At 41.6% G+C, this 27,460-nt stretch overlaps 1 protein-coding gene across 1 annotated transcript in view; it reads left to right on the top strand.

The window, feature by feature from the left end:
* LOC127001995 (acyl-CoA:lysophosphatidylglycerol acyltransferase 1-like) overlaps window positions 1-27,460 on the top strand; it is a 54,199-nt gene that overhangs the window by 5,519 nt on the left and 21,220 nt on the right. The window contains 3 exon segments of the mRNA XM_050867306.1: window positions 6,986-7,153; window positions 18,349-18,574; window positions 25,835-26,029. Of these exon segments, the coding sequence (XP_050723263.1) occupies window positions 7,113-7,153; window positions 18,349-18,574; window positions 25,835-26,029 (462 nt within the window). The 5' untranslated portion in view covers window positions 6,986-7,112.

Raw genomic sequence — 27,460 nt, 5'->3', positions numbered from 1 at the left:
TGGTACGCAGACGTTGGCGTCACAGTATGGAAAGGATCAAGAGGAAATGGAAGAGAATTAATCCTCTTCTAAACCTCTCAATCCTCCTCTAAATTCCTCTTAATTCTCATCCATTTCCTCTTAAGAGGTTTAGAAGAGGATTAAGAGGAAATGGAAGAGGATTAAGAGGTTTAGAAGAAGACTAACCCTTTACATATGGTGACACTATTGGACGCCCATCGGATGGTGACGTCGGCGTCGCCGGAGTAAAGGGATTAACATCATCCTAAAGGATGATATTTGCTCTCCTTCTCTCTGAGCAGTACATCTTCCCATAGACAGTTTGCAATGACAGTGAATAAATTCCACTGGTGTTGAACACACTCCCTGAAGATCCATCCTGACACACCGTATGGTGCCACAGCCTTCCTCACATCTCTTCCTTCAATATATCCATTTTATTTATTTTCACTTGGACCTCATCCATTTGCAGTTGACTTCTTTCCATCATTGGCTCATAAAACCCTGACTAAAAGTTGTTTTTCATTTTGTCTCTTTATCTCCTTGTACAACTCACCTCCCACCTAGTCTTGATACATGGCCCAATTGCTCTTATCATGCTGTTCATAAATTGTATTCCGATGCCTGTGAGTTTGTTCCTCACTGCCCTGTCTGCTCTGAGGTCGGGCATCAGCCAGTTCCCTATGGTCCCTGGGGTTGAGATGCTGTTCTTGGCTGCCTGAGCATTGGCTGCTCTGTGATTGGCTGGCACACTTTGAGTAAACTCTGTAATTCACTTGTGAGTCTGATGATGTTATGGTATCATGAAAGCCTCCATCTCTTAGCTGTCTCTGCTGCTTAAAGTTAACAAAACCCACACTGTCAAAAAAAAAAGAAAAAAAAAAAAAAAAAAAAAAAAAGAAAAAAAACAGTTTTGGTGAACACTGCCGCCATGATCAGTGGTTGGAAAAGAAGAGTAAGACAGAGCTCCTTGCATACACACACAAACAACAGGTAATTCCTAGGAGAACAGGGCAGGGAGGTCTCGCACACCCATCTAGACCTCACCCCTTGTGGTCACAAAGTGGAAAAGTTAAATCATGAGCTGCCCCTTGCTCTGTCAGACTTTCCCACTAAGTGACCACACAGAGGGAGGTCATGTTATGTGCTCCTGCCTTCCCTGTCCCACCACCTTCCTGTTATGTATCACACATGCCTTACTCTTCATTTACAACCATTTAAGATGGTGGCAGTGTCCACTAAAACTTTGGTTGAATAGTTATCTTTTGTCTTCTGGTTTGGATTGTAGTAACTTGGAGAGGTCATTTTGGTGTGATTATCCTTGTCAACCATTACTGGCGCTACACTTTCTCCACAATGCAATAAGTTATGCAGTTGTGAGCCTTGAATGTTTTAGACTGCAACATATTTTGTGAATCCTGGCCGTGCTCTTGTGGTGCCAGCCTTGTGGTGAGGCGATGCTCATCCCTCAACCCGGTGCCCAGGGGTCTAACAGCTCCTGAGTCGCTCTTTCTTGATGGCTGGCTTATGAGCTTTGTGTTGCCAGTACTGAGGTGTTCTATTTAGGATGTGTTGCTGCAGAACTGTGCCTTGATATCCAGGTGGGGTGTGTTTTTATTTATTTATTTTTTTACATTCAGCCTATAGTGCCAGTAAGCTCTCTTGATGGGGCCTGCTAGTAAGTCCCAATCCATAATAGTGCAGGCAAGAGTTTTATATTTTACAGTGGTGCCATCTTGCTTGGCTTATGCTGCTCCCTGGAACACAACTTTGATCCTCTTTAGAAAGTTTATTTGGAGTCCAGGTTGATAGGTGGTGTTCGGGACAGCACGTATGTAGTCTTAGGCCTCTCAATGATGACTGGAAATTATCAGGTTATATTGATGGGCGGGATTTTGAACCCAGGTCCTCCAGAACACCACGCCCACATTCTGACCACTCAGCCATCGTCTCTCAAGTATTACTGCATAACTCTGCTTTAATGTCCAGTCACTGGTCTTGTGGAGAGTCTGCAGGTAATGGGAATCAACAGTAAAAGTAGTGGTTTTGGGGGTAGGTTAGGTCGATTCATTGATTTGCCTCATTCGCAGTGAGGTTCAGTACACATCCCTCATGGTATAGTCGGGGTGATATGTACGTCTTTTTCTTCAGGGCACTACCGTGTTTACCAAAAGTACTCCATCCTATTCCTTTTATCACTCTGGATTTTTTTATTTTTTTTATTTATTTATTTATTTATTTTTTTGGTCTAGGTTTGCACTAAATGTTTGTGCTAGGTATGTATTTTTTTATTTATTTATTTATTTATTAATTTTAATTTTTTACGTGTACACCTATAGCACCGGTAGGCTTTTCTTGAGGGGCCTAGATGGTAGTCGGCCCCAGCCCGTCATGGCGCAGGCAAGTGTTTATAGTGGCGCCGTCTTCTCTTTCTTTCTTCTACTTTCTTCTCTCTACTGTCATATGTTGTGTTCCCAATTCTGGTTTTGTTGTCCTGCCAGCTGTTTACTAAATACTACCTTTGTTTTCTTCATATTCATTCTCAGACATACAGTAAGATCTCTCATCTATTGAGTATTATGTACCAGAAAACATTCATGAGATGGAAATACATAAATCAAAGGGGAAAACAATAATAGGTCAAAAAAACTGGACCACACTACTATTTTTACTTTTCTCTCACTCTGTAAGTTATTGTTATTAATATATAGGAGAAATATTGTGGATAACCTTAATGCATGTGATGAATGAGATGCATGAGTAAGACAAAAGGAAAGGCAGGAAGGAGGGCTACTGGGCTGCTCCTCCCTCTCACCACCACCACCACCACCACTGCCCTTCTCTCTTCTTTCATGGCAAGGTGTAAACCACCACCAAATGCACGCTAGGTAGGACTCCAGGCACTTATAGCAGCAGGAGGCAGCCATGCAACACAACAATACAAGGCAACTGACTGGGGGAGGAGGCCGGGGAGGGGTGGCACACACTAGGCCAGGATTGTGCCTGGTTCGAATTGCAATGCCAAAAAAAAATTTATTAGATCTGAAACTTCCTCGTCACTATGGATACAAATATAGCTAGAGGTCCATTAATGTTGTAAGATATAGATTTACTAGATGTGAACTTGTTAGCTGCGAGATCTTACTGTGGATCTCACTGTGGCATTCCTTAACCCGGAAGCAGCGACGGGCCAAATTTGTGGTTTTACCGTGTAGCAGCGACGGGCCAAATTTGTGGTTTTACCGTGTAGCAGCGACGGGCCAAATTTGTGGTTTTACCGTGTAGCAGCGACGGGCCAAATTTGTGGTTTTACCGTGTAGCAGCGACGGGCCAAATTTGTGCCATGATTTAAACCCTCCAAAATAGATGATACATAAACTGATCACAAATGCTTCGATATATATTATGAAATGGTTTGTGTGAGTGATGATTTTTTCTGATTTTTCTCACTTGGAGTGACCATTAAGCAACATGATCCCCGCTGCTACTGGGTTAACCATTCTCTTAAGTTTTCCTCAGATTCACTCAGCAAGACTCTGCCATCTGAGAATCTAAGGTTGTTTAGGTACTCATCGTCTATCTTGATTCCCATTATTCCACTCTAATTTCTTCAACATTTCTCCTAAGGAAGCCACGAATAATTTTGGAAATATTTTGTCACTGCCTAACACCTCTCTTATGGAAAATTCCTCACTCTTCTTGTGGAGTGTAATGGTTGCTGTGCTGTCTGTGTACTGTATATAGTCTACTATGTCATACAAAATCTTTATGAACAGTTTGCCCACACCCTGCCTCCTGAGTGTCTGCATGACTGCCAAAGTTCTCACCGAGTCTAATGCTTAATCACAATCTTTGGGAGCCATGCATAGTTTCATAGTAGCATAGTTTCATTGTATACTTGATGGATTTTTGGGCAGCTTGGTTGATGTAGTTGTGGTCAGTTGGTGAGTGTCCACCGTGACATCCATCTCATTGTCTTGGCTGGTTTGAGTCTTGTGTTAGCCACATAAATTGTTTGTTGTGATCTTGGTGTTATCCTTGTAGGTGACAATGAAAAGTTATTGGTTGGTAGTTTTGTTAAGGTTTTTATGTTGGCTGAATTACCTCCTCTAAATTATTTGTGAATTAACAGAATTGTGACATTTTTCCAAGCTCTAGGAACTTGGTAACCCTGCAGACATTGTGTATATATTTGAGCTGTTTTTATTTTTTAAGTTTTTTTTTTTTTTTTTTTTTTTTACAACAAAGGCAGCTCAAGGGCAACAAAAAAAGAAAACAATAATAAAAAAAAAAAAAAGCCCGCTACTCGCTGCTCCTAAAGTAAAACAAAAGAGGTGGCCGAAAGGAAGATCAAATACAGGAGGAGAGGTGTCCTGATACCCTCCTCTTGAAAGAGTTCAAGTCGTAGGCAGGAGGAAATACAGATGAAGGAAGATTGTTCCAGAGTTTACCAGCATGAGTGATGAAAGAGTGAAGATGCTGGTTAACTCTTGCATAAGGGGTTTGGTATGAAATCCCCAAAATCTCTGATCAGTTCCTTGGTCAGGTCATCATCTTTGCCCAGAGTCATTCCATTCAAAGCTTTCTTCACTTCATCCATGGTCGCGCCAGGAACTCCCAAGCTCAGCGAATCATTCTCCTCACCACCATCCTCCTGCCCACCTTGATCGCTGTACAAGTTGGCGTATAATTGTTCCAATGCTTTGCCATTTGTATCTTTTTGAGCAAACAACTGATGTCTGCCAGTGGTCAGTCTATTCTTGGTTATTTTCATGCTTTTGCCATTCCTTAGTGTCTTCAGTATTGTTCATCTCAAAATTGCAGATATCACAAACTTTCCTCCTGTTGCTAAGTTTTGTCAGTTCTGTCAACTCTTACCTCATCTCTTCTGGTTCTTAATATCATAACTCTGCACTTCTTTTTAGACCTTTTGTTTCCTTTGTTAGTTTACTTCCGCTGTTCATTGGTGGCTTTCCTCTTACTTCCAGTGCTGCTTCCATTACGTGTTTTGTTTATTCATCGTTTGCTTCCTCATTGTCTCCTTCAACCTTCCTTGTTTTGGATTTTAGAACTAAATTTGTAAGTCATCTCCCTGACTGCAAGAATGTTGGGGTATTTCTTATTCACTAACATTTTATTCTTAGTTTTAACCCGGTAGCAGCGACGGGCCAAATTTGTGCCATGATATAAACCCCCCAAAATAGATGATACATAATATGATCACATATGCTTTGATATATATAATGAAATGGTTTGTGTGAGGGGTGATTTTTACTCATTTTTCTCGCTTAGAGGGACCATTAAAAACATGATCCCTGCTGCTACCGGGTTAAGCATACTCTGCAACCTAACATCCTTCCAATCAGTGGCCAGTGTCATGTGTGGCTGTGATAAGAAATTTCATGATCGTTATTTAAGTAACTTTTTTTCCTTGTCCGGCTTGTCAGGCTTGAGTCATTCACCTTCCCGTGCTAAGATTGTGGGGCACCATCCGACCCTTGGATGCTTTGGTTTAGGGTCCGGCTTTATCCTAAATTGCCGTGATAAGATAGAGGGTGTATCAGAGGCCAGTGGTGTGTGCCCTTTGCTCCCCAGGGATCAGCTTGTTGAGTGCCAATACTGTTATCTCTGGGGATTACATAACCCCCACATGAGTAATTGATCAGTGATTCCTGGAGCTTTGTAAGACATCTTGTTACAATTGTCCTGCATTGATTGTGGGACTGCTTGGCCACTGCAGTCTGTTATGATCTTAATATGATTACTACAACCATGGCCTGGAGATGGCAATGCAGGAACCTAGTATTTAGGAATTTGGAAATATACTTCAAAAAGTGTTGGATTTATTGTCATATTCTCTATGTTTTGGGAGGTATGAAAATAATCAGGGTCCCAATAAAGTACACAGAATCATAAACATGTCTTCTTATCACACAAGACAGTGGGTCGGCAAAACCCATCTCTTAGAAGTTCTATTCCATGGTCTCTATCAGAGAAACAGTGTGTGCCTAGTCATTCATCATTAGTGAGCTCTGACCTCCGTCCAAGGGCTCAGTGCATCAATGCTAAAAATCATGCAAACAGGCGCTGGGTTTCAAGGCTTAATTAAGCAAGAAAATCACTGGTCATCCTCAAGCTCTATTTAGCATTAGACCTCATCATGATATGTGGTTCAGTTCTTGTCTCCTTATTCTCCTTATTCTCCTATTCTATTAAAGGTGTTAGAATCTGTGCAGAGAAAGAAGACAAATATTATTCAAGGATTGAGTGACTTGCCACATGAGGACAGACTGAAACTTTTTAAATTGTAATCTCTTAAAGGTCAAATGGTATGAGGAGGCTAGATCATAGTATATGAATGAATGAAGGGCCTTTCCAGGGGTGGTGTTAATGAGGCTTTGGTGGCTAAAGAGCTGTGGAAGACATTTAGTAATGGATTTAAGTTGGAGAAATTCAGGGCAAGAATTGGTTTACTAATAGTGGTGGATGACTGGAACAGGTTTGGCATCATGGTGTGCATGCCTTTACGATAGATACATTCAAGAAGAGGTTAGATAAGTTCATGGATAGTGAAGTCAGTTAGGATTAGGTTTACGGTTGTTCTGTATAGGCCTATCATTTTTTTGCAGACTTTTGATGTTCTTATGTTCTTATAAATATTTACTGTATATATGACATAATATTCTCTCTCTCTCTCTCTCTCTCTCTCTCTCTCTCTCTCTCTCTCTCTCTCTCTCTCTCTCTCTCTCTCTCTCTCTCTCTCTCTCTCTCTCTCTCTCTCTCTCTCTAACCTTATCTCTCCTTTTGTGTGTGTGGGTGGCTGGGTGCTTGCATGTGTCAATGTGTGTGTGTGTGCATGTGTGTGTGTGTGTGTGTGTGTGTGTGCATGTGTGTGTGTGTGTGTGTGTGTGTGAACGAGCAAGACATGTAAAGAGACGTTTATGAATCACGGAAGCTGCTGAGTGATGGCTATCTTGATTCACAGATAATGAGAAGAGAGAAGATCTTGTGAGCGTCTCCCCTGCTGTGTGTGCTCCACCGTGACAATTGCTCTGCCTCCTCCTCCTCTGGTGCTGCATGTCCCCGCCCACGGCCACCCTCACTTCATTACTATGGACTTTAGTACGGGACATCGCTGGCTCAACCCCAAAAGGTAGAGTGGCACTGAGTAGAGTGAGAGGAGCTTGAATGTGTAGGGTTGTGAGTTACTCTGTACAGATGAAGGTTGAACTTTTGATGGTTAAGATTAGAGTAACGTTACCTAAATACTACTACTACTTCTACTACTACTACTACTACTACTACTACTACTACTACTACTACTACTACTACTGTTCTGCTATTACTATTACTACTGCTGTTGGTGCTTCTACTACTACTACAACTACTACTACTTTCCCTTCTCCTCCTCCTCCAACTACTACTACTACTACTACTACTACTGCTAATACTAATACTAATACTACTCACCTCAATATGCCTGGTTCTCTCTGCTCAGACTTCTATGCTGCCTTGGTTACCACTGTGTTGCTATGACTGTGGCTTGTTGTAGGCAGTGAAGGCAAGGATCACCAAGCATTATGTCTGCTGTTGTTGATGAATAGAACTTAGAATAGAAAGTTGATTTGTGATGTTAAAAGTTGCTGTAACTGCCCAACCCCATAAAGGAAAATAAGGATGTTAAACAAGAAGAAGATGAAGAAGGACAAGAAGGAGAATTGAAGATGAATTAAGAGGAAGAGGATGAAATAGTAGAATTAAGAGTAAGAAGGAGAAAGGAGAAGAAGAAGAAAAGAAAAAAGAAGAATCAAAGGAGGAAAAAGAGGAAGAAGAAGAAGAAGAAAAGAAAAAGTAGGAAAAAAGTAGAAGAGAAAAAAAATATAGAAGAAAAAAAGTAGAGGAGAAGAAGATAAGAAAAAGTAGAAGAAATAATAGAAGTAGAAGAAAAGAAGTAGAAGTAGAAGAAAAGAAAAAGTGTCTGTAGGGCCTGGCTATTGCAATGAGTCATGGGTAGGACTTGCAGCAGCAGCCCATTAATGAAGAGTAGCTCTGCTGGTGTCTGGGATGAATGTTAACTTGCACCAGCTGATACTACACTAAGGCACAGTGAAATGCTATGATGCAACAACATAAGAGGAGGGAAATTGGATTGTAAGACCTGAAGTACAAAAGAAAATTGAGTCGTCTGGATGAGAAGGGGTGTAAGGGTTGGTGGTGGCTGAGTGGTAGCGTGCGGGCTCCACATTCACCGCGTGATGGACGACACGGGTTTGAATCCCCACGCTACCACCTGGGATTTTTCAGTCACCGCCGAGTGGCCTAAGACTATCCACATGCTGTTCTGAAGACCACCCATCAACCTGGACTCTAGAGGAAACCATCCAAGTGAATCAAGAAGGAGTTCCGGGGGGCAGCATGAGCCAAGAAAAGATGGCGCCACTATAAAAACACTTGCCTGCGCCATGATGGACTGGGGCCGACTACCATCCAGGCCCCTCAAGAAAGCCTACCGGCGCTAAAGGCTGAAACTTTAAAAAAAAAAAAAAAAGGGGCTAGAGCCATATTTTTCCAGTTTCCATTAAAAAAAAGCTGACCACATCCCATGCCAGGAAAAACATGATGTAAGTTGCAAAGGAAAAGTGACCCTCGGTATACCAAATACAATGTTGCTTTTCCCTTGTAACTTTCCTGTTCTTTCTGCAATGTGTAGCCTGCATTTCTTTGCGCAAACTAGAAGACAATGACTTTGTTCCTTACGCCCCCTCTCCAGATGCCCCAAATATGTATGACTAGTAGTGTTATAGCCCTGAGAAGACCTTTTGTCATGTGGTATAGACAGGCCAACTGCAGTGAGTATTTATAGATGATGAGGTATATGAGTCAACACCTTAACCTCGCATGACTCTGTGGGGTTGACAGCATGATTGGCAACAGTAGTCAGTAACTCATGTGGCCTACTGATACTCTGCTGTTATTCAGGGTCGATGACTGTTCCCATTGGTCAGTCCGTGCAAGTGATGAATAGTAATGAAGCAAAACTCTCCCTGCCTTGCTCATAAAGTCTCAAGGATGCACTTTTCAGACTTCAAAGTGATCATTAATTTTTTAAGAATCCCACAAAGTCCCAGAACATCCCAGAGTACCTCAAGTTCCCTTCTGATTGACCGTGATTGTGAGAACCCTTGACAAAACTCACAACACTATTCCACAGGACTGCAATGCCAGGGTGAACCAGCAGTTAATTTGACAGGCAAGACACCAAGTTAACCCAGTAGCAGCGACGGACCAAATTTGTGGCTTTATAGTGTAGCAGTGATGGGCCAAATTTGTGCCATGATATAAATCCCCCAAAATAGATGATACATAATCTGATCACAAATGCTTTAATATATATTATGAAATGTTTTGTGTGAGGGGTGATTTTTTCTCATTTTTCTCGCTTGGAGGGACCATTAAGAAACATAATCCTTGCTGCTACTGGGTTAATGAAGCTTTTGCTCAACACACTCCAGTCATGTAGTGGTGTTTATAGTTGCATTGGTGTCATTCCGTTGAGCCATTATAGCAAAGGCAGCTGTACTGGGTTATACTTTGTGCTTCTAAAATAACACCATATTGGATGACCCTTTAACTTCTTCACACTGGTGACATACCCATTTGTCATACTATAATTAATCTACCATAAAAGAAAACAGGCTTGTTACTGTTTTCTTTGGTTTGTCATCTTCAAGAAATTGTTGTGAATAATTAATCTTAACGCTGAAGCCTGTTACAGTATATTTGGGTGAATGGGTTGGCTATTCAGTGTGACCTAGTGGACATATCTTGTGCTGTAAAGGTCTTGAAGATAGGAAGGATCATGGGTTTGAATTCCTAGTAATTAACAAATATCTAGCAGGAAACATGGAAACATTCCTCATCATCAGTGAAAGTATAGCAGGAATCCTTATCAAGTAGAACAAAAGATACAGCATAATACTTCTAGCTTATGCACCAACGTCAATTTACAGCAATGATGAAGTAGAAAAGTTTTATGAAAATATGGAAGTAGCAACGAAGGACCATTAAACCCAGCTTTCAGTAGTCATGGAAGCTTTAATGCCAAAGTAAATGTTTGATATGACCCTTAGTGCAACTCATCACATGACTGCCTGAGCCACAGATAGACAGGTTTGTATGGCTGAGCTAGTGGATGGCTACGTGGAGTGTGAGGGAAACAAACACTCAAAATATGTAAGGTTTATAATGATGTGTGATTGATTTTATAAATAGCTTCATTAATTAAACTTTTCCTGAGACTGAGTATTTTTGTTTATTAACAGAGGTGGGCAAGTGCGGTACTTAGTGCAGTACTACCGCATCACAGAAAAAATACTTCACTACCACAAACTTTCTGAAAATACCACATTACCACGGACCGCGCTAAAAAATCCTGCGGTACTTTTTGCAGTACTTAGAAAACCATCGAAAACATTTGCAGCATGGCATGCTCACAGAAATCTTTTAATTTTATTTTAATTTTTTTTATTTACAGTGAATCGGATACAATCAGTCAATCGGTATCAGTCATCAGAATCAGTGATTCAGTCATTCTGACTTTTCAGTTATTGTTAAAAATTAAATACTAAATGAATAACTCAGAGTAAATCTGTTCGTCACTCAACCCAAGGCGGCGCGCTATGACTGCCTCTGACGATGACTGTACATGGCAGTGTCCAACAGTACAAGCAAGCACTTACATGATCGCCGCTCAGTTTCATGTCCCGTACAAATTTTTCTTTGATGCATATCATAGACCATAGTACATACTGTATCTATTTTTTTAACTTCATTGTAACTTCTCTATTTTATCATTCTCTCTCTCTCTCTCTCTCTCTCTCTCTCTCTCTCTCTCTCTCTCTCTCTCTCTCTCTCTCTCTCTTCAATGTAGCCAAGATCAATACTGTTTGATTATAATTATAATAATAATAATAATAATAATAATAATAATAATAATAATAATAATACAGGTAACTCAATTTACGCGAGTTTGGTTTACGTGTTTTTGAAATAACGCGGGGTCCAAAATCCAAATAAATGTTTAATTTACACGTTTTTTCACTTATACGCAATATTTTATGGAGTGGCCACTAGATGTCTCACGCAACTGGACTCACACAGCGCTGCGGCCACACAGCTGAGCTCAGTTCTTCCCGCGTGCCACTTAAACAACAATACAGTACCCACGCTGCCATGCTACTCAACAATAGGGGTATGCAGGTACTGGTACCAGTACCGGTACTAACGGTACCAGCTATACGGTACGGTACCGGTACCAGACTGTTTGGTACCGGTACCAATACTAGCCAGTTGCTCATGGTGTCCCTCATTTCTTCCTCACACGAGTGAGGCTGAGATTGAGTGCCTGAGTGGATATCTTGGTGATATGGATATTCTCTCTCTCTCTCTCTCTCTCTCTCTCTCTCTCTCTCTCTCTCCACTGAATGAATATTTATTTTTCGATAGAAACCTACCTCTTGTTTGATTTACATTGTTTTTGATTTACATGACCTCTTCAAGGACACAATACTCGCGTAAATTGAGAGTTACCTGTAATAATAATAATAATTTATCTTTATTATTATTATTATTATAATTATCTCGTTGAAATTTCCACGTGGTTTCTTCGCTGAGGCCTGAGACGCCAGTGATTAGAGCTTTCCCACGGTCGAGGTCTCGCTATTACCAGTTGCAGTTGATGTGTTTCGTCTTAATGTGTTTGACAGTTTGAATAATGTTTCACTGTTCCCATCATGACATTTCTATATTAGTAATCTTTCGTTTTCGCTCAAACGCTGGAGAATTCCTCCCTTTCCTCCCCTCCTCCCCTTCCTCTTCACTCCCCCATGTCCCTGCAGCTGCACCACCCTCCCTTCCTTCCTTCCTTCCTTCCTACCCCCCACTTCCTCCTCTCTCACATGACCCTTATCTCCTCCCCCTTCCCTGTCCCCTCCTTCCTCCCCCAGAAAGTTACATTCCCTTCCTTCCCCCTCCTCCCCTTCCCATCCTCTACTCCCTGGCCTCTCCCCCCTTCCTCCTCCCTTACCATCCTCTCTTCCTCCCCCAGTCCTCCTTTATTTTGTTTTTGTATCTCACAAGTTATTAGTTAGTCGATGGATAGCCAGGATAGGCATTGAACTATTTTTTTTATATTGACCAGTGACTACCGCTACCACAGTATCGCACACCGCGTACCGCACTGGGAAAGAAAGAAAATGGGACCGCACTACAGCAACCGCACTACTCCAGAAAAATTACTGCACTACCGCAACCGCACTACAGCAACCGCACTGCTCCAGAAAAATTACCGCACTACCGCGACTGCATTACCGCAACCGCACTACTACAGAAAAATTACCGCACTACCGCAACCGCACTACAGCAGCCGCACTACTGCAGCTGCATTACCGCAACTGCACTACTCCAGAAAAATTACCGCAGTACCGCAGCCGCATTACCGCAACCGCACTACTCCAGAAAAATTACCGCAGTACCGCAGCCGCATTACCGCAACCGCACTACTCCAGAAAAATTACCGCAGTACCGCAGCCGCATTACCGCAACCGCACTACTCCAGAAAAATTACCGCAGTACCGCAGCCGCATTACCGCAACCGCACTACTCCAGAAAAATTACCGCAGTACCGCAGCCGCGTGCGCATAACCGACTACTCCAGAAAATTACCGCAGTACCGCAGCCGCATTACCGCAACCGCACTACTCCAGAAAAATTACCGCAGTACCGCAACCGCATTACCGCAACCGCAGTACTCCAGAAAAATTACCGCAGTACCGCAACCGCGTACCGCAACGCTTTTCTCCAGAAAATTACCGCAGTACCGCATTACCGCCACTACTCCAGAAAAATTACGCCAGTACCGCAGCCGCATTACCGCAACCGCACTACTCCAGAAAAATTACCGCAAAATTACCGCAGCCGTACAACTGCACTACTCCAGAAAAATTACCGCAGTACCGCAACCGCATTACCGCAACTGCACTACTCCAGAAAAATTACCGCAGTACCGCAGCCGCATTACCGCAACCGCACTACTCCAGAAAAATTACCGCAGTACCGCATCTGCATTACCGCAACCGCACTACTCCAGAAAAATTACCGCACTACCGCAACCGCATTACCGCAACCGCACTACAGAAAAATTACCGCACTACCGCAACCGCACTACTGATTTTTCAGTACCACGCCCACCTCTGTTTATTAACCCTCAGACGGCAGCAGTGTTTGAAGAGCAGCTCCCCCAAAAATGAATCGTCTCTCTCTCTCTCTCTCTCTCTCTCTCTCTCTCTCTCTCTCTCTCTCTCTCTCTCTCTCTCTCTCTCTCTCTCTCTCTCTATATATATATATATATATATATATATATAACTCGATTTACGTGAGTTTGTTTTACACATTTTTGAAATAACGCGGGGTCCAAAATCCAAATAAATGTTTAATTTACACGTTTTTTCCACTTATACGCGATATTTTATGGAGTGTCCACCATATGTCTCACGCAACTGGACTCACACGGCGCAGCGGCCACACAGCTGAGCTCAGTTCTTCCTGCGCGCCACTTGAACAATAATACAGTACCCACGCTGCCACGCTATAATGATAGGGGTGGGCAGGTAATGGTACCAGCTATACGGTACGGTACCGGTACCAATACTAGCCAGGCGCTCATGTGCTGTCCCTCATTTCTTTCTCAGATGAGTGAGGCTGAGACTGAGTGCCTGATTGAATATCTCGGTGAAATGGATATTCTCTCTCTCTCTCTCTCTCTCTCTCTCTCTCTCTCTCTCTCTCTCTCTCTCTCTCTCTCTCTCTCTCTCCACTGAATGTATAACGTGCACCTTTTTCACATAAAAAATGCCTGAAAGTTTAGCTCTGCGCGTTATATGCTGATTGCACAAATTTTTAATGATTTTTAATCTTCTTTGGAGTGTTTTTAAGGGTCTGTGTTTCGTCTTATCCAATAACAACTGCAAACTTACCTTTATTATTGTTAATGATCCTTCATAGTCCATAGCTGTCTTATAATATGTTACCATAGAATACAGGGCGATCAAATAACTACTATACAAAAATTAAATCGGTGGAGGATCGCCCATGCCCTGTTGTTATCCCATTTTCCCGTCGGGCGCCATTTGTATGATTTTGATCTTGATGTCACAGCTGGCTTATGAATGTATGACAAAGGAGCAGTACAAGCTACATAAAAGAATCATATTGGAAAAAAATATCCATGTGTTCATTATTAATTATTAATATTAGTGAGAATAATGGGGTAAATATGATATCATGTCTTGTATGAGGAGTTATTTCACGCCCCGCCGCCATTTGCATTGTTTACAAACCACACAACCACACCCACGCAACAAACAGCTGCATGCCGCGTGTCACCAGAACCGTGTGAATTGTGTCTTGCCTAGTTGTCTCTTATAACCTATGAGTGACTGTGAGAATAATATGCTTATTATGATCTCAGAATCTGTACATAATCAGTATGTATGAGAAGATATTTCTCGCAACACCAGCCCGGCCACCATTTGCATTGTTTGAAAACCACACAACCACACCCAGACAACAAACAGATGCATGCTGCGTGTCACCAGAACCGTGTGAATTGTCTTGCCTAGTTGTCTGTCATAACCTACGAGTGATGGTGAGAATAATATGCTTATTATGATATCAGAAGCTGTACATCATCAGTATGTTTACGGGGATGTATTTCTCACAACACCAGCCCGGCCGCCATTTTCATTGCTTTACTCAAGGACACTTGTCAATTCAAGCAGTAAAGATTACACCAAAAATATATAAATTTCGGGAAACTGTACATTGTCAATGTTCTTTAACCTGTACATATTTCTGAGCATTTTAAGAACTTTTTTTTTCAAAATTGTTGTCTTAAAGTTTGGGGTGCGCATTATATGCCGCAAAATACGGTATTTATTTTTCGACAGAAACCTACCTCTTGTTTGATTTACATTGTTTTTGACTTACGCGACCTCTTCACGGACGCAATACTCGCGTAAATCGAGAGTTACCTGTATATATACATATATATATATATATATATATATATATATATATATATATAGATATATATATATATATATATATATATATATATATATATATATATGTATATATACAGTAATCCCTTGTTTATCGCTGGGGTTAGGTTCCAGAACCCCCTGCGATAAGCGAAAATCCGCGAAGTAGCCTTATGTTTATTTTATTATTTATATAATTTAGATATTATATTTTATATATATTACTTGTATAAGCACGCATATCTCTGTGAATCTCGCCTCAGCCCATGTGAACAAGGTCACCTAACCACTAGTTTCTCAAGAGAATCAAAGTTGGCTACATTTCACGGGAAACTCGTCGAAATTCTAGTCTGAAACTCAGTCACCAACATGTCCGTTACTCGTGTGGTCGATAAGTTGTGGTCACAAGAAGAAAAAGAGCGTATCAGCTGTTCGGTTCAGTAGCTCTCCATGTGTTTATTTCAGTACTGCAAAGAATTCCACGAAACTAGATAAGCTTGGAGTAATCATTTTGAGCAAATTTGGGACTTAAGTCCTGTTCAAGTGTAGTCATTGCCTCATCCTGTCTGGGTCTTCACTGCCAACCTCTCGAGCATTTAACGGTAGCATTGTAACAAGCTGTAACACTGTCTCCGAGCTAACCATTGACGAACCAAAAAATGATATGGTTGCTGAGCCAATCAGCGCCCAGGATACAGAACACAGTGCTCTGGTTGGTCGCCTCCCATCCATCAGCCAATAGTGTGCCGTGTACGATCACACGTGGACAAACTAGCTCAAGCGGAAGCGGACGTAGCTGCGTTTTACATACTTGCGAGTCTTTGTCTACTCATCTGCTGTACACTACGTATTCTATTTCAATTTAATATTCTTTTAATATGTTCTTAATATTTTTATATTGTTTACATTTTTTAGGCTACAAAATGCTTCTTTTAATGCAAAATAAGTAAAATAATAAATATATTAAAATACCTTTATACTGCAAAATCCCGCGATATAGCGAAAAATCCGCGATACGAAACTAAATATTTACAATTTAAAAATCCGTGATACAGCGAGACCACGATAAGTGAACTGTGATATGGCGAGGGCTTACTGTGTATATCTATATATATATATATATATATATATATATATATATATATATATATATATATATATATATATATCTATATATATATATATATATATATATGTATATATATATATATATATATATATATATATATATATATAACACATACACATACATATACATTATATATATATATATATATTAAATTATATATATATATAAATATATATATATATATATATATATATATATATATATATATATATATATTATATATTTATATATATTATATATATATATATTATATATATATATATATATATATAATATATATATATATATATATATATATAATATATATATATATATATATATTATATATATATATATAGATATATATATATATATATATATATATATATATAAAAATATATATATATATATATATATATATATATATATATATATATATATATATATATATATATATATATATATATATATATATATATATATATATATATATATATTTTAATGCAAAATAAGTAAAATAATAAATATATTAAAATACCTTTATACTGCAAAATCTCATGATATAGCGAAAATCCAATCTGATAAAACTAAATATTTACAATTTAAAATCCGTGATACAGGAGATCATGATAAGTGAACTGTGATATTAGGATTACTGTGTATATATATATATATATATATATATATATATATATCTATATATATATATATATATATATATACTCAACCTCGATTTGCCGGACTAAAAGGGGGGAAGGCTTGTCCGGGAATGGCAAATGTCCGGCAATGGAAAATGTCCGGGGGTCTACCCCCTTGCCGGACTTTACCCTATATATGTCCGGGAAACACAACCCACCCCCGGACTACACCTCGCATAGCTGTCCTATACTGTCCTGTAATATAATATATTACCTTCTACAACATGCACATATACAACATACATATACTATATACAGGTACTGTACTGTTTTTTTTTATTAGCATTTACCTTACTGTAGATATATTGATGGTAGATCACCCTTTCCCGACACAGCAAATTTAACTGCATAATTTTCTAACTTTCCTCTAGCTTTTTTTATGTCCGAAACAGTCTGTTTTTTCACCCCATACAGCTCGCAGACTTGGGCAACACTCATTCCTCCATCTATTTTACGTAAAAGTTCCAGTTTTTGCGACACAGAAAGGTGCACAGGTTTAGCTGTACGCTTGGTTACTTTCTTTGGTGGGTTTTTGGGTGGCATCGTTGTGAAGAAGAGGTGTATCCACGACAAGCACGTAAGCACAACACTTTCGTGTGACGGCATACTTGTGTACAGTCCAGTCCTCGCCGTGTATGTCTGCCCGCGCTGCCATCTAGTGCCCGATTTGCGAACTTTGTCTGGCGCGGTAGTTTGAAATCGACTTGTCCCGGACTTTTTTTTTTTTTTTTTTTTACCCCACGGACTCTTGTCCGGCAAATCCGAAATCCGGCAAATGGAGGTCCGGCAAATCGAGGGTTGAGTGTATATATATATATATATATATATATATATATATATATATATATATATATATATATATATATATATATATATATATATATATATATATATATATATATATATATACGGACCATAGCATAAATATAGTTACACCGCATAATAAATGTTTTAGCTCGTATATATATATATAGATTCTACCGCAGTCTGAAAGTGTTGTTATATTTCTACCATACAAAACTTGACTGACTGAATTTTGGACCGTCTATATATAGTTTTACCACTGTCTAAGGGTTAAGTGTATTCATGGCAGGCAGATGAAATATTGTTTAGATAATGAATTGATGGATAATGGGCATCTTCAAGTTCTGTGTTCTACTTGCAAAGTTTTAAAAGGATACACAAGAATATTGGAGGCCACAAAAGGTCAGACGGCCTACATACGGCAGCTCCTCAAGATGGGTTGCTCACATGATTCCCTTCCCGTCCATAAATGCATCTAATCTCCACATAAAGGTTTCAGTTGTTTTTGCCTCAGCTACACATCTACTCTGTATCGCTCATCCACTACAATGTGAACCTGTTTCTTTTCTGAACATGAATTTACCCATCTTATACCCATTACTGCGTGTTCTCTTATTGATGGTCTTTCTTTCATCCCCAGATTGTACATGTGGGTGCGTGCTGTGGTGAGGATACTCTTCTGCTCCTTCAACAACTTGTACTGCATCCCAGTCCACTTCTGTTGGCTGTTCATGCTGCAGCCGGTCAAGTGGCTGGCGCCCTCCCTCTACTGGCAGATTGAAGGTGTCATGTTCCGGTGGCTGCTGTCCATGGTGGCTCTGTGGTCCTACAGCAACGGCTACAATGTGGTGGAGCAGGGTGATGACGTAAGTAGTGGCTCACCCTCGGAAAGGCCCGTTCAGACTCACACTGGTCACTCGAGGGGGTGGCAGAGTATCAAGACACCTCTTCACCTGAAATTGACCTCTCTTCTGACCTCTTGTTCTGTTTTTGTGTGTCAGAGCATCACCTAGCCAGCCCTTTTGTTGCTTTTTTGTATTTTGCCCTCGAGCTGCCTTCCTTGCTGTAAAAGAGAAAAAGAAAAAAAAGGAAGAAATGAGTGGAGAATAATTACCATGTAGACATCTTGAACTGTAAGGAACGAGGTGGAGGAGGAGTGGAGGATTACTGTGTGGATGCCTTGAACTGTAAGGAGCAAGGTGGAGGAGGAGTGGAGGATTACTGTGTGGGTGTTTTGAACTCAAGAGAGCAAGGTGGAGGAGGAGTGGAGGATTACTGAATGGGTGTCTTGAACTTTTGGGACCAAAGTGGAGGAGTGGAGGATTACTGTGTGAACGTCTTGAGCTGAATCACTGTCCCTTGTTAACCCGGTAGCAGTGACGGGCCAAATTTGTGGCTTTACTGTGTAGCAGCGACGGGCCAAATTTGTGCCATGATATAAACCCCCCAAAATAGATGATACATAATCTGATCACAAATGCTTTGATATATATTATGAAATGGTTTGTGTGAAGGGTGATTTTTTCTCATTTTTCTCGCTTAGAGGGACCATTAAGAAACATTATCCCCGCTCTGTAACGTTTTTGTGTGGTTTGACCGTAAGAGGTGACACTTGGGCGGTGGAAGACCCTGAGTCTGTGGTGGATTGGTCATTTTCCCCTTCTGAGGGCAGGACTACTGGTGACATAGGCGACGGATTTACCATCCCCTGTATGCGTCGTCCTTGATACACGATCGCGTTGCTTTCAGGGTTTATGGTTATGTGCAGGTCTTTCATGGCGTTCAATCCTAAGATCCCATCTACAGGTAAAGCCAACCTGCTAGATACATAAAAGAAATCTCGAAAGGGACATACCTTTTCATGTAGGCTGACTGTTCGTGTTACTCGCCCTAGGATTACCAACGTGGTGCCTGTCACGCCTACCACATTCAGGTCGTTCTCTTGTAGCGGCCAATTTCCCCCTCTCGCCTGTCGTGTCGGTGACCTGTAAGCGGAGTCTGAGATTACGTTGACTGTCACACCTGTGTCTACTGCTAAGGTGAGTGAAGTTTTGTCCACCTTGCAAGGGAGGGCAATTATGCTTGTCCGTCCCAAGGTGGCAATGACTGAGTCAAGTTGCTCCGAATCATTATCGTCCTTATGGGATACTTGGATGTATGCCTTGTGGCTGTCACGGAGTCATGCCTTTTTATTTTGAGAAGTGGAGGGGTTTGTTTTACTGTCTGCCTGGGATTTGTTCTTCTGTTCCTCCCTGGCCTTTTGTATTGAATAACAACTGTCTGTATCATGAAAACAATTCCCGTGGACATGGCAAAAGGCAGTCTTCCGCTGATGGTTTGGCCTAGGGGTCCTGTGAGATGAGTGATGGCTGCCTCTGTATCCCCCTGATTTCCTATCAGATCCCTGTGTAGAGTGTGCTGAGTCCCTACGTTTCGAGTAGCATGTACTCTCGGAATGTCCCGACTGTTTGCAAAACCTACAGGTGAGAGATGCCTTACTTTGTGCCTGCATCGCGGCGGCTGCTGCTAGTGGCTGATTGTGAGTGTGTTCTTGAACCTTGACTTCTAACTCTGAGATGAAGTCAACCAACTTCCCGCCTGGTTTGAAGGTCAAGGGAAGGGCAGAACGGCGGTTCTTTTCTGAAATATGAAATAAATGAAAAAACAACTCCAAGAAGGTCTTCACCTGTTGTTTTTGCATACTGCCCCCTGGGAGCCATTGCGCGTCCTCTAGACTTTTGACACAGTCAACTGCCAGCTGATTTGCCTTAGTCATGGCATCCCAAATCGGCTTTGTTGAGGAATTCTTTTGGAGGGAGTCTACCGTGTGGGCCATCTGTCTAACGATGCTTGGTTTACTACCCCCCCAAAAAATTTTAATAAAATTCTCCTTAAAGATCTCGTAGTTTACTCCAATGTCCCCCGATGCGAACGCCGAGGACTGCATCAAATTCAGTGCCCGAGAGCCTGGTAGTAACCGGGACCGAATGAACGCAATTTTGTCATGATCTTCCATAATGGAGGAATTTACGATGGCAGACTCACATATATCTAGGAACTGTCTCGCCGAATAGTCTGACTCACTGCCAGCAAACTGTCTGATACTGGTGTGAGTTGGAATGACCCGAATCGGTGGTGGTGGTGGTTGTGGTGCCAAGTTAGAGTTGCCCCCGGCAGGAGGAGGTGGAGGAGGTCCTACAGGATGCTCGGTAGACATGTTCGAGATTGGTTGAGTGGGGTGTAAGTATCTTGACGTACTCTGTGGTGAATGATCCCTGCGTTCTGGAATTGATGAATAATGAGTGCCAGAACGTAACACTAGATTATTAAAATCATCGGTGGTTGTATCGTGTTCTGCTTCCTCTTCTCCTGAGGATTGTGTTAACTGCTTAAAGGTGTCGCCGATCTTAGCGAGTGTCTTTTTGTTCATAACTGGACTAAACTCTGCAATAATATTTTATCATGGTTTATTAGCTGTAAATAAATACGGAACGTGTCTGAATTAATATTTGCACAGTACCCCTAAAAACAAGAGGAGATGGTTAGCGCGTAGTCTGTTAGACGTAATAGAATATTAAAGGTAGTACTTTTAGATGGTTTAGAAATTAATAAGTGAATTTGCCTTGAAAGGGCGGTTTTCTTCCGAGCGGCGAAAAGAAAATGAAGTGTAGGTTAAACTAAAGGAAGTTGAATTGCAAAGACCGACACAGCTGTAATTTATACAATAAACCGGAGAAATGACCAATATTGTACGTGTACGATTGTTAATTCGTGCATTTATGTATGACTAACAGTGTGAGATACACAGAATTATCAGAGTCATGCATTCTTATTGTATGAAATCGCAATTAGCTCAATCAGCACTTCTGAAAAAATAGTATAAAGGAACAATACCGGGACTATTAGATGATATTGCCATACTGGCGATGAAGCAGGTCGTCGGCCTCAAGGTTACCAGGATCCCGGAGTCGTGTAGGACCCCCTGGATGGCGGCTGGAGTGTGTTGGTTGGGCGACGGCCGGTTGTGGTACTGAGGGCGGACCTCTGTGAGACGGGGGGCGTCGCTGATGTGCTGAGCGGGCGGCTCCCGGAACACCTTGCCAGACATAGGACGGCTGCGGTGTTCTTCGTATTTTGAGTGTTATGGAGCAGCGTGTGTAGATTTGGCGGCCTGGGTATGTAACCTCTTGTGTAGGCGCCTGAGGTGGTAATTGCTTGTAGTCCCCGGGGGATGTCCGAGTTCGGACTGGTTGATTGTTTGCCAGAAGAGGTTTGGGCGATGCTCCCGGCAGTGGCAGTGTTGCCGCTGTGTGTTGGCCGGCGTGGCTGCTGTGGGCAGGCAGCCCGTGGGCGTGACCCCTTCTGCTGTGTAGCAGGTGGCTTGTAGTGAGCTTGTAGCCCGACGGCTGCTGGTGACTTGTAGTGGCTTGTTGGCCTGTAGAGAGCTTGTAGCTGTGCTGTGCCCGGTGAGGTGCTGCTTGTGACCCCTTCCTTGTAACGCCTGTCCCCTGTTCGGTGAATTCTTGTGGCTAGTAGCGCAGTAGAACAGATGAGGTAGCGACGGCTGGGCACGTTGGGCACCGCTGATCACCAATAATGTAACAGCTGCTGGTCTTGGTTGTGTGTAGCTCAGGCAGGGTCTTGAGGGGACGAACAAGGCATGAAGGAAAACACTCCGCTGCTTTAGGTGAATATATTCTTAACCTAAGTACAGGGGCGTTGGAGAGAGCCGAGACTGTAGGTCTGAGTGAGTCAGGCTCTCGGGAAGGAGTGAAGATGAGAGACTTGGAAAATAATGAAGTTACAACTGGTCACGTACGTCAAGGTGACCTCTAAGTTGACGAAATGCTTGTTACACATACCGAAACGCTCGTACGATAAACACTGATAGATGACATTCCTTCAAATGGTGGCGTGATCTGTCTGCCGTGGGTTTTTTCCATTGATACCTGCATTCCTAATTCGTGGTGACATTTAATAATAATAATACACTGATATATACTATAACACAATGTTAAGTAGCTTCATCTGCTCACCTTTTTCTTATAGATTTATGTTTGGGTCTCATGAGTCAGTAAATACGCATAGTTCCTCCTCTCTCCCGTCTTTTGTTTCATTTCATGCGTTCCGTCTAGCATTGTTGTTCCATTAATTTGAACAAGAGATAATGGAAAAATATTCATTCTGTTGAGTCCACTGAGATTTAACAAGATGGAGTTTACTGTACAAGAAACTATACCTAGTCTGTTCACTTAAGTCCGACCCGAGCTGACAACATAAACCTAAGCGTGTTTGCAAGCTGAGTGCTGATTGGCTACTGCTATGGCTTCCAAGTTTTCTTTAATCTCTGTTTGTGTTTATCTCACGCAGCACTTTCTGCTAATCTGCACTGTGCTTATGAACACGCTTAGGTTTATGTTGTCAGCTTGGGTCAGACATAAGTAAACAGACTATAGTCAGCTTACACTTGACAGCTCCTGAGATCAAATTATTTAACACCAGCCCTCCCCATGTGCCTCCGTGCTGTCACCCTGCCTGGTCAAACTCTTTCGCCTCTGCCTGTCAACATCTACCTTTCCTTCTTGCTGGAAGTATGCCTTCATACAGCCTGTGCCTAAGAAGGGTGACCGCTCCAATCCCTCAAACTACCGCCCTATAGCTTTACTTTCTTGTCTATCTAAAGCTTTTGAATCAATCCTTAACCGGAAGATTCAAAAGCACCTTTCCACTTCTGACCTTCTATCTGATCGCCAGTATGGGTTCCGCAAGGGGCGTTCTACTGGTGATCTCCTAGCCTTCTTAACTACCTCTTGGTCATCCTCTCTTAGCCGTTTTGGTGAAACTTTTGCTATTGCGCTGGACATATCAAAAGCTTTTGATAGGGTCTGGCACAAATCTTTGCTTTCTAAACTACCCTCCTACGGTTTCTATCCTTCTCTCTGTACCTTTATCTCCAGTTTCCTTTCTGACCGTTCTATTTCTGCCGTGGTAGACGGTCACTGTTCTTCCCCTAAATCTATTAACAGTGGTGTCCCACAGGGTTCTGTCCTATCTCCCACTCTTTTTCTGTTGTTCATTGATGATCTTTCCAAAACGAACTGTCCTATCCATTCTTACGCCGATGATTCCACTCTGCATTACTCAACTTCTTTTAATAGAAGACCCACCCTTCAGGAACTTAACGACTCAAGGCTGGAGGCTGCAGAACGCTTAGCCTCAGACCTTACTATTATTTCCGATTGGGGCAAGAAGAACCTGGTGTCCTTCAACGCCTCAAAAACACAGTTTCTCCACCTATCCACTCGACACAATCTTCCAAACAACTATCCCCTATTCTTTGACAACACCCAGCTATCACCTTCTTCAACACTAAACATCCTCGGTCTATCCTTAACTCAAAATCTCAACTGGAAACTTCATATCTCATCTCTTACTAAATCAGCTTCCTCGAGGCTGGGCGTTCTGTACCGTCTCCGCCAGTTCTTCTCCCCTGCACAGTTGCTGTCCATATACAGGGGCCTTGTCCGCCCTCGTATGGAGTATGCATCTCATGTGTGGGGGGGCTCCACTCACACAGCTCTTTTGGACAGAGTGGAGGCTAAGGCTCTTCGTCTCATCAGCTCTCCTCCTCATACTGATAGTCTTCTACCTCTTAAATTCCGCCGCAGTGTTGCCTCTCTATCTTCTATCGATATTTCCACGCTGACTGCTCTTCTGAACTTGCTAACTGCATGCCTCCCCCCCTCCCGTGGCCCCGCTGCACTCGACTTTCTACTCATGATCATCCCTATACTGTCCAAACCCCTTATGCAAGAGTTAACCAGCATCTTCACTTTCATCCCTCACGCTGGTAAACTCTGGAACAATCTTCCTTCATCTGTATTTCCTCCTGCCTTCGACTTGAACTCTTTCAAGAGGAGGGTATCAGGACACCTCTCCTCCTGTATTTGATCTTCCTTTCGGCCACCTCTTTTGCTTTACTTTAGGAGCAGCGAGTAGCGGGCTTTTTTTTTTTTATTATTGTTTTCTTTTTTTGTTGCCCTTGAGCTGCCTCCTTTGTTGTAAAAAAAAAAAAAAAAAAAAAAATGCATGAATACATTAACTTACATTTGAAACTTCCACTTGTGTTATCACCAACTACTGAGCTATTGGCTTATATACATACTTACTTTTAAGTGATTCAGACTTACATTGAAGTTGAAGAGTTGACAGAATAGCATGCTTATTTTCTGCTAGTAATATCCTAATCTGCTATTGATCTTATTCATCAGTAGAGGCAAGACTGTCTTCACACATATTTTGGAGCATAGCAATAGCATCATAACAAACCTTACTGCTCTGATCCTTAAATCCACAACTCTGCTTTCTCAGACTGATCACTTCCTTGAGTTTGACAAAGCTGTAGCCCCAAGCAAGTTGATGTGGGTATGGGACATGGCTGAGCAAAACTATAATGATATGTAAACAATCCAACAGGAAGTCTATAATAACCAGTTTACAAAGCAGATATTAGGATGTTAGTGTCAGTGTCATGCCCCGTGAGTTAATTTTTCTATTTCCTGTATTTTCCAACACGACCTCTGTGTGTATTGAAACACACGAGAAATGAATCAAGACCAGGAGAGGGTATTCGCCAGTTGCCTGGGATTGAACCTGCGACCAGCGTGACGAAAGAGCCACTCCCTACCGAGTCGGCCAAAGAGGTACCCCCCTGGCTAAGTGGGTTATGGGAGGCTCGTTCATCAGGCCGTCGCTGCACTACATCAGTACTTCTATTTTTGTAACACCATTTGTTTTCACTGTAAAGGAGGCACCTCAGGGGCAAAAATAAATAAAAAAAAGCCTGCTAATCACTTCTATAAAGAAAGTAGAAGTTAGTGGCCAAAAGAGAGGTCAGTTTAAGATGGGGAGGTACTATGATACTCCCCTCTTAAATGAAGTCAAGTTGTGTGTTGGAGAAAATACATACGAAGGAAGGCTGTTGCAGAGTTTACCAGTGAAAGTGATGAAAGAATGAAGATGCTGGTTAACTTTTGCATACGGGATTTGGACAATATATGCATGAGCTAATGTGATATTTGCTGTTGACAGGATAACTGCTCATATAATTTTCCTTCATTTCATAGATTTGGGACCTAAAGAATGAACGGACGCTGGTGTTGTTCAACCATCAGTCCACGGCAGATGTCCCGCTCATCATGGCAGCCTTCAACTCCCGCACCCAGCTCTTCAACAACATCATGTGGATAATGGACCACATATTCAAGTACACAAACTTTGGCCTGGTATCATGGACTCATGGAGATTTCTTCATTCAGGGGGTGAGTTACGTGTCTTGTCTTGTAGGGTGTGTCTGTACATTCTGTAATTACTATCTATACACTCATGGAAAGTCAATCTCATATAAAATTCAAGCCCCCAAGGCAGTGATTTGTTTTGTTATGCTTTTGATGCTCATGTTTTATCAGTTGTTTTTGTAGTCATTTTTACTTAATTGATTTATATTTGTTTGTTTGTTGTGTACACTAAGATATTTATTAGCCTACTCTGTTCCTCCATTTCTGTAATCATCTTAATTTTTTTGTCCTCTTTCTTTTTCTCTCGCAAAGCTTTCAGTTTCTGTTTCATGGCATTTCAGGTGTTTGTGGGATGCTGAATAGGCAGCTTATAGTGTCCGCACTCCTCCCTCTCAACCTGCTTCACCACTTATAATAATAACTGATAATAATTTACCCAACAAATGAATTTACCCCCCTGGAAAAGCAGTACGTAGCAGTGGTAACTCCATAAAAGGTCCTGTTCAGCAAAGGTCAACCCACCAAGCTTGGTTCGGAAAAATTTCACACCCATAACAAAGGATCTGTTAAAACTTAGTGTTCTTGTTGACTTTTAATTAAATGTTTACCTTCAAACTTCAAACAATTAATGAAATGTGTGATGACAAGTTAAATGGAGGCAAATTGATAAGGCTGTCAGGGTGTATGTATGATGTGCAGAAACTAGTGTGTTGCCTAAAACAGCACTTTAGTAAGTTTGAGAAGTGTCTAGATAATCCCCTCTTGAAAGCATAAGTCATATGAAGGGTTTACCAGTGCATGAGATGAAAGAATGAAGATTCTGGTCTACTTATGCGTTAAGAAGGTGGACAAGAAGGTGGACAGCAGAGGGATTAGCTCAAGTGGAAAGATGTGTGTGGTAAGGATGTGTAAAGGGATGGAGGCATGCAGTTAGCAATTTCAGAAGAGCATTTAAGCATGGAAATAGCACATCAGTATAAATAATCTGTGTGTTCCTTTCCTTGCAAGAGAGTGCAACTTGTATCTTTAAAAAATGGTGAACTAGTTCCTGCCAGTCAAGTATAGACAAGTCCTCCCCCTACAAAACACAACTTGTAGGGTAAATGTATTTTCTAATAAGTAATACACCAGCTCCTTCTCATGGGGGGAAAGAACAGACCTGTACGAATTAGTTTATCACATGAAAAGAAGTGCACCTCTAACCAACTGTCTTTCAGGGGAGGGAACACAGAGATAACTTTACATGGTCTTGCAGGGAAGGCAGCACAGGGACTTGACAGTACTTGACTGGAAGGGAACAAGTGTACCACATAAAAGCACCAAGATTTTCAACCAGTGGTAAATAATTTTGTGCCCCGCCGTGTGCTGCGTGTGGCCTCGTACATAGCAGTCTTGTAGAGGAAGGAACATGGACGGTTATCCTTGAACTGTGGAAACTGGTTTATAACATCTAAA

The sequence above is a fragment of the Eriocheir sinensis genome, chromosome 22 (genome assembly GCF_024679095.1).
Source record: "Eriocheir sinensis breed Jianghai 21 chromosome 22, ASM2467909v1, whole genome shotgun sequence".
In the NCBI taxonomy this organism is placed as follows: Eukaryota; Metazoa; Arthropoda; class Malacostraca; order Decapoda; family Varunidae; genus Eriocheir; species Eriocheir sinensis.
This window is presented reverse-complemented; position numbering and strand designations above follow the sequence as displayed.